This window comes from Pleurodeles waltl, chromosome 6 (genome assembly GCF_031143425.1).
Source record: "Pleurodeles waltl isolate 20211129_DDA chromosome 6, aPleWal1.hap1.20221129, whole genome shotgun sequence".
Taxonomy (NCBI): Eukaryota; Metazoa; Chordata; class Amphibia; order Caudata; family Salamandridae; genus Pleurodeles; species Pleurodeles waltl.
The window spans coordinates 1,389,474,730-1,389,488,466 of NC_090445.1; the positions used below are offsets into that span (position 1 = coordinate 1,389,474,730).

Here is a 13,737-nt window from a genome sequence, read left to right on the forward strand (position 1 = left end):
GTGTTGTGGAGTAGTGTACAGCAGAGTGGAGTGGCATAGACTGTAGAGTACAGTGGCCTAGAGTGAAGCAGATTGTTGTGGAGTGGCATAGAGTGTAGAAGAGTAGTAGAGTGGAATGGCAAAAAGAGCAGTAGAGAGGCACTGAATGTCAGAGTGGAGTGGAACAGAGGGGTGTGGACTGCAGTGGCATAGAGTGGAGCACAGAGTGGAGTAGAGTAGTGTGCAATAGTGTGCCGTTGAACAGGGTGGAGAAAAGCGGCATGGAGTGGCATAGAGGGAGTCACATACAGCATCGTAGAGTAGAGTAGTGTTGTAGAGTGACATGGAGTGGAGTAGAGTGTTGTAGACTGGAGTGGCATAAAGTGTCAGAGTTGAGTATAATTTAATGGAGTAGAGCATCATAGAGTGGAGTGCTGTAGAGTGGCCTAGAGTGAAGAACAAGTACTTACTTCGGTAACACTTTGGGGGTCATTCTGACCCCGGTGGTAATTACCGCCATGGCGGAGGTTGGCGGTAGCACCGCCAACAGGCCGGCGGTGCTCCGCCGGGCATTCTGACCGCGGCGGTACAGCCGCGGCCAGAAGCGGAAAGCCGGCGGTGTACCGCCGACTTTCCGCTGCCCGTCAGAATCCTCCATGGTGTCCATTCTGACACCCCCTACCGCCATCCTGTTCATGGCGGTTCTCCCGCCAGGAACAGGATTGCGGTAGGGGGTGCCGCAGGGCCCCTGGGGGGCCAATGGCATGGGCACGGCAGGGGCCCCCGTAAGAGGGCCCCACAAAGTATTTCAGTGTCTGCATAGCAGACACTGAAATACGCGACGGGTGCACCTTCCCACTCCGCCGGCTCAATTCTGAGCCGGCATCCTAGTGGGAAGGTTGATTTGCCCTGGGCTGGCGGGCGGTCTTTTGGCGGCTGCCCGCCAGCCCAGGGCAAATCTCAGAATCACCGCTGCGGTCTTTTGACTGCGGTGCGTGTTCTGACGGCGGTACCTTGGCGGACGGCCTACGCCGTCCGCCAAGGTCAGAATGACCGCCTTTATCTTGTAGAGACTGTATCTAGCTGTAGATTCCTTACCTTTGAATTCTCCCCATGCGTCAGACTGGATCCTGACAATTATTTGTGAGTAGTATCCCTGCGTGCCGGTAGGTGGCGTTGATAGACTCCATGTCGTTTGGCATCATCTGCGCTGGAAGTAACATTGCGTTACCTATACAAGCAATACTCAGGCACACTGGTGTCCGCTTCTTTTCACAACTTTCCACATTAGAAGCGCAGATCCATAAAAAAAACTGACTACTGGTGTGTCAAAACTAGGACCCTGAAAGGGTGATCCCTGTCCCTAGAATTCCATGCGCAGAGTGGGGAGAATGGGTGGGTCAGTAAGGAACGTGCAACTAGTTATAGTCTTTACCAGATAAGACCTCACCAAAGGTAAGTAACTTGTTTATTTGATCGAGCATTCTAGCTGCAGATTCCTTATCTTTGAATAGATACCCAAGCAATACCAACTCCAGAGATAGGTCTGCAAAGCAATTTCAACCAGGTAAGGTCTGCAGGACAGAAAGGGCGAAGTGCCCATCCCTACAGCACTGGGCAGGTAGTAATGTTTAGTAAACGTGTGCAGAGACCCACATTGCTGTCCCACAGATATCCAGGGCCAAAACTCTGTGTGCTAACAGAGTGGTAGCAGCTGTATCTTTGGTGGAATGAGCTCGAAAGGGTTCAAAAGAGTGCTTTTTGGCCAGTGTGTAGCAGATCTTGATGCAGAGTACAACTCAACAAGAGATGGTTCACTTCTGCATCGGCCAACCTTTATTCACACCCACATACCCTCAAACAGTTGGTTGTCCACCCAGAACTACGAGGTACAATCAAGTTAGAATGCCAATGCTCATTTTGGGGTCCAGGCTGAGGAGTTTCTCTTCTTCCTTAGAAGGATGTGGGGTACATAAAAAGTAGGAAAGGTCATTGATTGGCCTACTTGAAAGGGCGTAGCCACTTTTGGCAAAAAGGAGGCCCTTGTGCGAAGCACCAATTTGTCAGGATATATAGAGAGGTGAGGCGGCTTGGCTGATTAGGCCTGCAGCTCACTCACTTGAGGGGCAAGTGTAATAGCCACAAAGAACGCTGTTTTCAATGTGAGAAGTCTGAGGGGACGATTGTGGACAGGTTCGCGAAAGGAGCAGACATAAAAAATGCTAGAACCAAATTAAGGTCCCACTAAGGCATAATGAACGGGGAAAGAGGGAAGAGATGAGTAAGTCCTTTGAGGAACCTATGTGCAATAGGGGACTTAAACAAAGATGGTTGATCAGCAACCGCAAGAAGGCAGAGATATCAGACAAAAAGACCGTAAGATGCCAACAGCAGAGCCCTGCTGGGCAAGAGAAAGAATGAAAAGTCAAACCTCAGAAAGAGGGGCAGAAACGGGACCAAGTGACTTTTCTATACACCATGACCCAAATTTCTTCCAACAACTGGCGTATACTGTTTTGGTAGACAGACGCCTTGATCCCAAGATGACATACCAGACTTCAGGAGGAAGGTGTCAACTGTTGCTGCTCATTCTCCACACAAGAAGGCGGAGAGTAGATAGGTTCCAGTGGAGAACCCTCCCCTGCTGCTGAGACAGAAGGTCCTCCCAAAGGGGTAGTCTGATCAGAAGATCGGTGGCCATGCTCAGTAGCTCAGAATACTAGACTCTCCGTGCCCAGTCCAGAGTCACGAGGATGACTTTGGCCCGGTCATTGCTGATCTTCTTGAGAACTCTGGCCTGGAGTGGTGTGGGCAGAAGGTGTACAAGAAGCCTGAGTTCCACTTAAGACGAAAAGTGTCTCCAAGCGAGATCCGCCTTGGAAACTCCAGTGCGCAAAACTGCTGATATTGCGCGTTCACGGCAGAGGCAAACAGATCTAACCAAGGCTATCCTCACTGCTGAAAGAGACCTTGCCCCACCTCCCGGTGGAGATACCATTTGTGATCCGCTAGGCATCTTCAGTTGAGTTTGTCTGCTCTGGCATTCAAAGAGCCCACCAAGTGTTGAACCACCAGCAATATGCCCTGCTGTTCCAGACATGTCCTGAGGAACAGAGCCTTTTGACAAAGAGTCCACGACCCCACACCGTTCTGTTTGTTGCTATACCACACAAAGCGGTGGTGTTGTCCGTGAACACCTGCACTAGCCTTCCCATGATGGAGAGTAGAAAGGCTTTCAATCCCAAATGGATAGCTTGGAGCTCCATCAGGTTGATGTGGAGTCCAGAATTTTGCCGCAGACTAGTGTCCTCTGATCTCTACTTCTCCCAGATGACCGCCCCATCCCAAGAGTGACGCATCTATCACTACCGTCAGATCTGGTTGGGGAAGGAAGCAGGATCTGCCTCTGACCCAATCATGGTTCGTTAACCACCACTGCAAATCGTTTGCAGTTCCCTCCGAGATCTAGACCATGTTGGAGAGAATCCCCTGGTGCTGTGCCCACTGAAACTTCAGGTCCCACTGCAGAGACCACATGTGCCATCTGGCATGTCACCAGCAGGATGTAAGAGGCCATGAGTCCCCAAAAGCCTCAGAGTCCGTCACAACAGCATCAGAGTCAGTCACACTGAAATCCAGGATAGAGGCTGAAACATTGGTATTATAGCCTGAATATCCCGGACTTGCTGCTCAAGAGGATAAGCCTGAAACTGCACTGTGTCCAGAACTGTTCCGATGAAAGGGAGCGTCTGAGAGGGAGGCAGGTGTGACTTCAACATGTTTGTAGTGAACCCCAGAGAATGCAGGAGGTTCACCACAGTCTGGAGGTGGGAGACGACAGCCTGGGATGAGCTCACCTTCAAAAGCCAGTGAATGAGATAGGGGAAGACTGGAACCCCTGATCTCCACAGATGAGGTGAAACCACTGCCATCACCTTGGGCAACCCCTGAGGGGCACTGGTAGGGCCAAAGGGAAGCATGATGAACTGAAAGTGCTTGTGGCCTACCATAAACCACAGGTAACCTCTGTGGCAGGAACCACAGGAATGTGGAAATAAGCGTCCTGCAAGTCCAACGCTACCATCCAGTCTCCTGGGTCCAGGGCAGATAAGACCTGAGCCAACATGAGCATTTTGAATTTCTCCTTCATGAGAAAGAGATTGAGGGCTCGTAGATGTAAACTAGGGCGAAGATCTTTGTCTTTTTTGGGAACCAGAAAGTGGTGAGAATAACCACCACAGCCTACTTCTGGTACCGGAACCCTCTATATGGCTCCCTTGGCCAAGAGAACAGCTACTTCCTTGCACAGAAGGGACAGATGATGCTCCATCATCAGGTTGTGAGATGGTGGCATGGAGGAAGGCATAGCCTCGAAGAAAAGGGGAGTATAGCCTCTTCAGACAATCTGCAAAACCCACCTGTCCAATGTGCTGGACTGCCAGTGGGGCGGGTGATGGTGAATCCTGCCGCCAACAGGGTGCTAATGGTGGTAAAGGGGCAGACTAGGAGAGTTTAGAGGCTGCTGCAGTTTAGGTGGTGGCCGACTGACCAGACTGTTGGCCACCTGACCCAAGAGGTCGGTGGGTAACATGGCCCTCATCCATGCAGAGGCTTGAAAGCACGCACAACATGGTGGCTGGGCGGGTACTGGTGCGGCTGGAAGCCCCTTCCGAAGTCATGAAAGGAGCGAAAGGCAGATTGGGGGGACGGGGCTGCCGCAAGGCCCAAGGACCTGGCCATAGCCCTAGAGTCCTTTAAGACTCAAGCACCGAATCTGGCTGGTCTCCGGATTGGCGGATGCCATTGAAGGGCATGTCCATAAGGGAAACTTTTTCTTCCCCTAAAAAGCCAGATGCCCTTAGACAGGCGTGGCGTCCAAGGGCCACTGCTGTGGAAACCGCTCTGACTAGTGAGTCGGTCATGTCAAGACCATAGCAAATTGTGAACTTTGCTGTGTCTCTGCATTAGCAACAGCCTGAGAGAGTACAGTTCGGGCCTCCTCTTGGACCTGTGGAACCACATGCATAACCATGTCCCACAGAGTGTGGAAATGAAGGCCCAGAACGCAGGCGGTGTTCACAAACCGCAATGCCAGGCTGGTGGAAGAAAATATCCTCCTAAATGAGTCCACCCTCTTGGATTCCCTATCTGGGGTAGCAGTAGGGTAAGTGCTGTGGGGCCAAGGGTTCAGGGGTGGGGGGTTGCAGAAAGAAGGTTGGGTCCCCAGGTGTGGGATGAAGGTGGTGGGCAATCGTTCCATTCACAGGAACCCCTGGGCTGGGTTTGGACCAGGTACCCAGAAGGGCATGCGTAAGTGCATCACTGAACGGGAGCAGGGGTTTGAATGTGGACGCTCCTGGTTGCAGCACTCCTGTCAAGAGACTAGTCTTAACTGCCACTGAGAGCAATTGAAGGTCTACGACCTCAGCTGCCCTCTTCTCCACCCTTGTGTAGGAAGCCCCCTCCTTTGTAGCCATGGTGGGGGAGAAAGCATACCAGTATCTGGAGCGGTGTGCAGACCACTGGCTTGACCCAGATCCTCATGCCAGTCTAGTTCTTCCTCATAAGACTCGTATTCTAAAGGGTCCAGCGACCACTACCAGTCTTTACCGAGGCCTAGCTCAAGTGAATACAGCTCATGCTCCGATCTAGAAAGTAAGGCTCCTGCCAGGGTAGGAGTTGGCATCAGGCGACACCCATCCGGCTAGGAGTTGGGAATGACAATGGGGATGGTACCACCGATGGGTGCCGGGATGATCGGCAACAGCACCGGGGAAAGTCGAAATGTTACAAACGGCATTGGTCCAGATCCAAGACTTGATCCTCGGTGACCGATAGAGGCCAAAGCTGACAGCGCTATACCAGGGGGGGCCTCCTAAGACTCCTGGGGGCCCAAAGGCGCATCGATGGGGTCAAACCGTCCAAAAATGAGGTGCATGCCCTCATAAAACTCCTTAAGTTGGAGACCGGTCGCTCTGGCTCCTGGAAAGTCAGGGAGGCGCAGTGACGAAGAGTGCACTCTTGTAGAATACAGTGCCTTAGTGTGGTGCAGTGGTGTAGAGTGCATTGGCTTAGAGTAGAGTGTTGCAGTGTAGGGTCATGTACAACAGTGGTGTACACTAAAGTGGTGCAGAGTACAAAAGAGTGGTGTAGAGTGCAGTGATGTAGAGCTCAGTGGTGTAGAGTGACACAGCATGCAGTGGCATAGACTAGAGTGTTGTAGAGTAGAGTGATGTAGTGCAGAGTAGTTGGTATAGAATTCAGTGGCATACAGTGCACTGGTTTATAGTGAGGTGCTGCAGAGTCCACTAGGTAGGTTGCAGTGGCTTAGAGTAGAGTGGTGAAGAGTGTTGTGATGTAGAGTGGCACGCCACAGAGTAGAGTGGCAGAGTGCAGTGGTGTAGGAAAGTACCCTCTTTCTTGGCATGGTTACCCCCATTTTCTGCCTGTTGTCAGTGTGCTTGACTGTGTTCACTGGATCCTGCTAACCAGGACCCCAGTGATTATGCTCTGTCCCTTCTAACTTGGTAACTTGTACCATTTTACCCCACATTTGGCATACTGGTACCCACATGTAAGTAAATATTATATGGTACCCTGGGCATTGGGGGGGCAGGGAATCCCCCTTGGGCTGCAGCATGTATTATGCAACCCATGGGGAGCCCATGCAAAGTGTTATGCAGGCCTGCCACTGTAGCGTGCATGACAGGGTGCATGCACCCTTTTTCACTACAGGTCACTGTACCAGGTCACTGTAAGTCACCCCTATCGCAGGCCCTCCTAGCCCAGAGGGCACGGTGCAAGTACCTGTGTGAGAGGGCACCCATGCACCAGCTGAGGTGCCCCCACGAAGTCCAGTACCATTTTCATGAACTTGTGAGTGCGGGGACGTCATTTTATGCATGTACGGGACATATGTCACTACCTATGTCCAGCTACATAATAGTAACTCCAAACCTAGGCATGTTTGATATCAAACATGTTGGAATCATACCCCAATACTGTTGCCAGTACTGGAAGTATGATTCCATGCACTCTGGGGGCTCCTTAGAGGACTCCCAGCATTGCTCCTACCAGCCTTCTAGGATTTTCCAGGCAGCTCAAGCCGCTACCACTACTCAGGCAGGTTTCTGCCCTCCTGCTGCTTGAACAGCTCAAGCTCAGGAAGGCATAACAAAGGATATCCTTTGGGAGAGTTGGTAACACCCTCTCCCTTTGGAAATATGTGTTACATGGCTTGGGAGGGGTAGCCTCCCCAAGCCACTGGTATGCTTTCAAGGGCACATTTGGTGCCCTCTGTGCATAAACCAGTCTACACAGGTTCAAGGACCTCCTGTTCCTGCTCTGGTGCAACACTGGACAATGGAAATGGGAGTAACCACTCTCCCGAACATCACCACCCCAAGGGTGGTGCACATAGCTCCTCCAGAGGGTCCCTGGGTTCTGCCATCTTGAATCCAAGGTTGGCAGGGACCTCTGGAAGCATCTCAGTGGCCAGGTCGGGCATGTGATGTCAGAGCCCCTACTGATAGGTGATCACCTGGCTAGGTAACCAATACCCCTTCAGGGCTATTTAGGGTCTCTCTCTTGAGTGGGTCCTCAGATTCGGCTTGCAAGATTCCAGGAGGACTCCTCTGCAATGTTACTTTGACTTCTAGCCACTGGAACCGCAACTGGACCCTCCAGAAACTGACAATCTGCATCCACAACGAAGACTCTGCTTACAACATTGGTTCCATGGCTCCTTCCAGCATCTGCAACATTGGCCCGGCTGTGCATCCTCTGAGTGTGGCAAGTCTTCAGTCTGCACGAGAAGGAAGAAGGATACTCTCTTGGAGTGAAGGAGTCACTCCCCTGTATCCGCAGGCACCAACCTCAATGACGACTGGCTGTGTGGATCTCCTCTCATCCTGAGCTGCGTGGACCCTGTATCACAGGTGGTGGTCAGGTGTAGTCCTCTTGGTCCTCTCTGCCAGCTGTCCAACTTTGGTGGAGGTAAGCCTTAGCCTTCCCTCGCAGGACCGTACCCCGTGCCGCGTTTCTTGCAGCTACCAAGGCTTGTTTGCACCTCCTCCATGGGATCTTCAGGCAACTTGTAGCTCCAGCCTCCGGCACTCCTTCCTGCGATGCACAGCCCTCCGTGTGGTTCTCCTGCGGCGTGGGACCCTTCTCCAGTCGTACTTCGTGAGCTCTTCTGCGACTCCTGTGTCTCCATCCTGTGGGACTCCTGTGGGCGCTGCTTCTGCTCCTGTGAGTTCTCTGTGTCGCTGAGGGTCCCCTGTGACTCACCCCCCCTTCTGGGTTGGGTCCTCCTAGGCCTGCTGGTTCCCTGCAGCTCCACTTTCCGCCAACCACGACATTTGCCTTTGCCAAGGCTTGTTGGTGGAATCCTTGCACCAGAACCCGACTGCAATTCTTCTTCCAAAGTGGGACATCGTCTGCATCCCTCAGGAAGACTTCACCGACTCAAGGACTGCAGTGCTGACAGTTTTCACATCACCGACAACCAACTCCTGCAATCCTAGACTGATGAGTAGGGGCTCCTGCCCCCACTGGAAACTTCTGTGACTTCTGGACTTGGTCGCCTTCTTCCACAGGTCTTCTACTTCAGGAATCCACCGCTGGTTTCTTGCAGTCTTGTCTGGGTATTGCATTTTCTTATTTTTCTTCCTTTTGGGCGGTTTGGGGGACAATCTAGTAATTTACTCCTTTCCTCCCGATTGTTAGGGGGCACTGTGGTACTTACATTTGGGGTTTCCTAGTACCACCAGCTCCCCTCTACACATTCCACTTACCTAGGTGGGGGTCCTGTTTTCGCATTCCATCTTTTTAGTATATTGTTTGGGCTCCCCCTAAGGTCACTATTGTCAAACTGCATTTTCTATCACTTTCTGTGCCTATTGCTGATATCTAGTTACTTACTTCCTATTGGAGGGTTGCCTCTCTAGTACTTTTTGGTATTGTGTCACTAAAATAAAGTACCTTTATTTTTGTAACACAGAGTGTTTTCTTTCATGTGTGTAAGTGCTGTGTGACTACAGTGGTACTGCATGAGCTTTGAATGTCTCCTAGATAAGCCTTGGCTGCTCGTCCACAGCTATCTCTAGAAAGCCTAGCTTCTAGACACTGCATACATTACACTAATAGGGGATACCTGGACCTGGTAAAAGGAGTAAGTACCTCAGGTACCCACCACACACCAGGCCAGCTTCCTACAAGTGGCGTAGAGTAGATTGTTTTAGAGTAGAGTGAAGTGGAGTGGTGCAGGGAAGAGTGGAGTGGTGCAGGGTAAAGTGGAGTGGCATAGAATAGGGGAGTAGAGTGCACTAACATATAGTGAAGTGGTACAGAGTACAGTGGAGTGGTGAAGAGTGCAGTGGTGCATTGTATAGTAGCAGACTTAGAGTTAAGAGGCAGAAAGTGCAGTGTAGCAGATGTAATAGTGCAGTGGTGTATAGTAGAATGACCTAGAATGTATTGGCATAGATTACAGTGGAGTAGAGTGGTGCAGAGTAGATTTGGCATAGAGAGCAGTAGTGTAAAGTACAGTGGCGCAGAGTGCAGTGACAGAGTACAATAGTGTACAGTGCAGTGGCGTAGAGTGTTGTAGAGTATAGTGGCATAGAGTGCAGTGGTGGGGAGTAGATTGGCATAGAATGCATTGTTTTTTAGTTAAGAGGTGTAGAGTGCATTGGCATAGAGAGCAGTGATTAGAGTAGAGTACAGTGGCATACAGTTGAGTGGTGTAGAGTAGTGCATTGTAGATTGCAGTGTTGTAGAGGAGAGTCGGGTGGCACAGAGTAGATTATTTCAGAGTAGAGTGAAGTGGAATAGAGTGGAATGGTGCATGTCAGGGTGTAGTGGCATATAGTACAGTGGCATAGAGTGCAGTGGTGCATAGTAGATTAGACTGACGCAGAGTGGAGTGGCATAGAGAGGAGTGGTACAGAGTAGAGTGTACTGGCATAGGGTGGAGTGGCACAGAGTGGGGTTGCTCAGTGGAGTGACCCTAGTGAATTGTAGTGGCTCAGAGTGTGGTGGCGTGGAAGGGTGTAGAGTGGAGTGATGTAGAGTGGAGTAGCATAGAGTGGAGTGGCGCAGAGTGGTGTGGAATGGAGTGATATAGAGGTTGAGTGGTTTAGAGTACAGAGGCAAAGAGTGCAGTGGTGTATAGTAAAGAAAAGAGGGGTAGAGTGCATTGGCGTATAGTGATGATGAATAGAGAAGAGAGGCGTAGAGCGAAGTGTCGTACAGTGTAATGGCAGAGTGCAGTGACAGTGTTGAGTGGCAGACAGTGGAGTGGAGCAGTGTGGAATGGTGCAGAATAGAGTGCAGTAGCATGGAGTAAAGTGGAAAGGAGGAAAGTGGAGCATGCATGGTGTGGTAGCACTGCCATCACATACAACACATCTTCATTTATAATAAACATTACATTTGCACAGACATACAGTTGTATTGATTAAAGTATACAGTGCACAAACTATAATGTGTGGAAATGTCATGACATAGTGTATTGAATTGTCTTGTTGGTATTATAATATTTGTTTCCACCACACTTCAGAATTACCTCCAGTAGCCAGCATGACTGTCACATAAATCCTCCGACTTTAAAGTAAAAATCAAGCTTCCTTGAAAGAAAAAGTCTTACATTTGACCTCTGTCTCTGAATGCAGAGCAAATGTGACAATATAAGAACAAGATTTAAAGGCCTTTTTACAGAAGGATACTGTAAACAGGGCTCGGGCAAAGGAAAGGACAAACTCAAGCTGGACAGCCTAAAACGAATAAAGCCAGAAAATAGAAAACAGGAAAATGTGTGTTACAAACCAAAAGGCAAATGGTATGCAAGGGGTGGAATGCATTCCCAGGGAAGCTTTCCGTATGTCTGCAAGATGTTGTTAGTAAACCAGAAAGCTGGGCTGTCTGGTAGGCTTTGACCTAATAATAAGTTAGTGAGATCATAATACTGTTGATCTTGACTGAGAAATACTTCAGTGTATTACCTTATTCAGGCTCCCACTGTCCTTGGCTGGACCATATTTAAGAAATAAACACTAACTGCACCCCTATGGCATACAGTTTACTCCTGGATGGATGAAACTTTCAAAAGCCAAGCACAAGGAGGTAAATACTTACAAAGCATTAAAAAGCTGCTATTCAAACATGCCAAAGGATTACTGTAATACAAGAGTCACTGCCATCACAACCACCCCTCACCCCAAATATTTTATTTCTTTCAGACCTCACATTTTACTAACTAAACAACCAGTTCCTCTTACTGGGCTTCCCCACAGACCCATCCTCATCCCTACCTTGTCAAGGGTCTTCCTTAGTGCAGTCTTGTCCTTTTCCAGTCGCATCGAAGCTCGCTCTGTCTCACGCTTTTCACTCTCCAGTTGCACCACAGCTCGCTGCAGACCACTCAGTCGCTCCTGTAAGAGAGCACGCTCCTCTTGAATCTTCTTTATGTTACGAAGAGATGCCCCTTCCGTCTCCTCATGCTGGCGGAGTAACTGGGTGCACACAGGATAAAGATAAAGTCACCAGAGTTGAAAGGCTCCTTTTAAATGTATTAGGGGAAAAGAAAAGTCAAAATGAATGCATAATGCAACCCCGCCACAGCTTACCGATTGTTCGACCATTGCGAGCATCTACTGAAGCACAGTTAATGTCCCACCCATTAGAAATCATGAAGAGTGGGGAACTCCAGCCATTAAAATAATTTTGTTGGAGTCTCTTGCCAAGATACCTTAATTGGGCCATCCCTGAATCAATTCTTTAAATTGTGTTTTTAAATCCTTCTGGGCCCTTTCCCCCAAAATATTCTTGTGTCACTAGCCTACCATTCTCTGGATCCTTACCAGCCTGCCTACCATGGAACTGGGGTTTGGATCTCTACTTGGGCTGTGATCTGGAACCCTTCTCTCGATCTATTCAAATGTTCATCTTATCTTTTTTTGGACTTCATCTCAAGACCCTGCCCCAAAACCTTTCTTTGCATCCCATCTTGGCATTTTCCAGGAATCTTCTTGGACCTCTTCTTTGGGTCTGTTCTCACAATACCTTATTTGGGCCATCTCAGGCCCCTTCCTGGAACCTGTAGGCCTAATGAAAAGAACCACACTGGAAAATGTGAATCTGGTTGCCAAATTTAAGCGCCCTGTTAACAATAGCATTTAGAATTTCTTCAAAGCTTGATCAATAATTCAAGTAAAAAGGAGGCTGGTGTCAGAAGCATGTTTTGATGTCTTAAGAAATTAGAATGTTTTCATTACACAACTTAGAAGTCAGCAAAGTACAGAAACAATGCGCAACCCGCCCACTTCAAAAGTCAAGCTCTGAGGGACAGTGAAGACCTGTTGAATTCCCTCCCTAAACAAGAGGATTAGATTTTTTAAACTACAGTATTTTCACAAACAGAGCTTTGTTCATTGATTTGCTCTCAATTTGGCAGCTTAATTCTGGATTAGTTTGAACTCTTTCCCACACTTTAGCCACTGGATAGTTAAAACGGAATACATTGAAAAGGTGCAATTTTATGTATGCTCTGTTGATGACTCTGCATATTTGAAACTAAATGTTAAGAACCCAAAAGGCATCGGCTGGCAAGTAGAGCAAGGTTGTTTAATACTGTAACTCTACATTGCGCATTGGGTATTACGTAACTTAAAGACCAGTCTTGCTATATATGATATATGTTAGAAAAAACACACCAACCAATGTCCATGGCCTTGTCTTTAGTATGTGTGGGGGTATTACAACGTTATGATACAATGAGCAATTAAATATTTTTGTTCATAAATAATCAACAGACATGTGGATGGACTGTTTGAACATTTGTGTGTGTGTGTGAGAGAGAGAGTGAGTGAGAGAGAGAGAGAGAGAGTGTGTGTGTGTGTGTTGACACTAAAAATGATTAAATTACAGGTGTTTGTATTAACTAAAACAATGATCCTCATTTCATGAACTTCCTAATGGCCTTGACAGGGATGGCAGCTGTCCCTACAAGCTGCACTTGAGATGTCTATCAGAAGCATTGCATTGCTTACCATTTTACCATCCGTTGCTGCAAAACCAGTTTGCGGTGGTCCTCCTTTCAAATGTCTTCTGCAGGCTACTCTTCAGACACACCCTTTGCTGTAATGATGCTCCTCACAGCAGGGAAGTGTCCGGTTTGGAGCACCCACAGCAAAGGCACAAAGAGGTATGAGATTCCTGCACCTATCATTTGCCCAACTAAGAGTGGAATCAAGGAAGACAAAAGGATGGGCAGCATTTAAGTGTCCCTTCACCTTGCAGGACGGCATCTGCAGTTTTCAATCTTCACCCTACCATTTGCCAAAGAGAAGTGCCTCGGGACGTCTAACCAGCAGCCCCTTGATAACTTAAGTCTTCATTAAATTCCTATGGTGAGTCCTATTCCTCCTCACCTCAGAGTCTGGATCTCCACGCTTTGCCCAAGGAGTACAGGAAAAACACTTCCACTGCATGAAGAAACTGTCATCGCCTCATTCTTGTGTCATGTCAAACCAGAGTGGATTTCACTTTATTTTCTATTTAATGCCGTGAGCTAAACATGAGGCTCAACATCAGAAGACATCCGCTCCAGCCTTTGCAGAATCTCCATTCCAATTTTTGCATTATTTACCCATATATTTTCTTACAGTTCTATTATCAGGAGGGTGCTGCTTCCTTGGAGCACAGCCTAAAGCTCTTGGTAGTTCCCTGTGTAAGCACCCAGCCATTACATTCTGTTAG

The 13,737-nt window shown here is 48.8% G+C and overlaps 1 protein-coding gene across 5 annotated transcripts in view; it reads right to left on the bottom strand.

Moving 5' to 3' along the window:
- Positions 1–13,737, bottom strand: part of CROCC (ciliary rootlet coiled-coil, rootletin) — a 312,203-nt gene that overhangs the window by 38,071 nt on the left and 260,395 nt on the right. For all 5 annotated transcript variants that reach the window (XM_069240717.1, XM_069240716.1, XM_069240714.1 and 2 more), the window contains one exon: positions 11,292–11,492. In XM_069240717.1, coding sequence (XP_069096818.1) covers positions 11,292–11,492 — 201 coding nt within the window. The remainder of the gene's footprint in view (positions 1–11,291; positions 11,493–13,737) is intronic.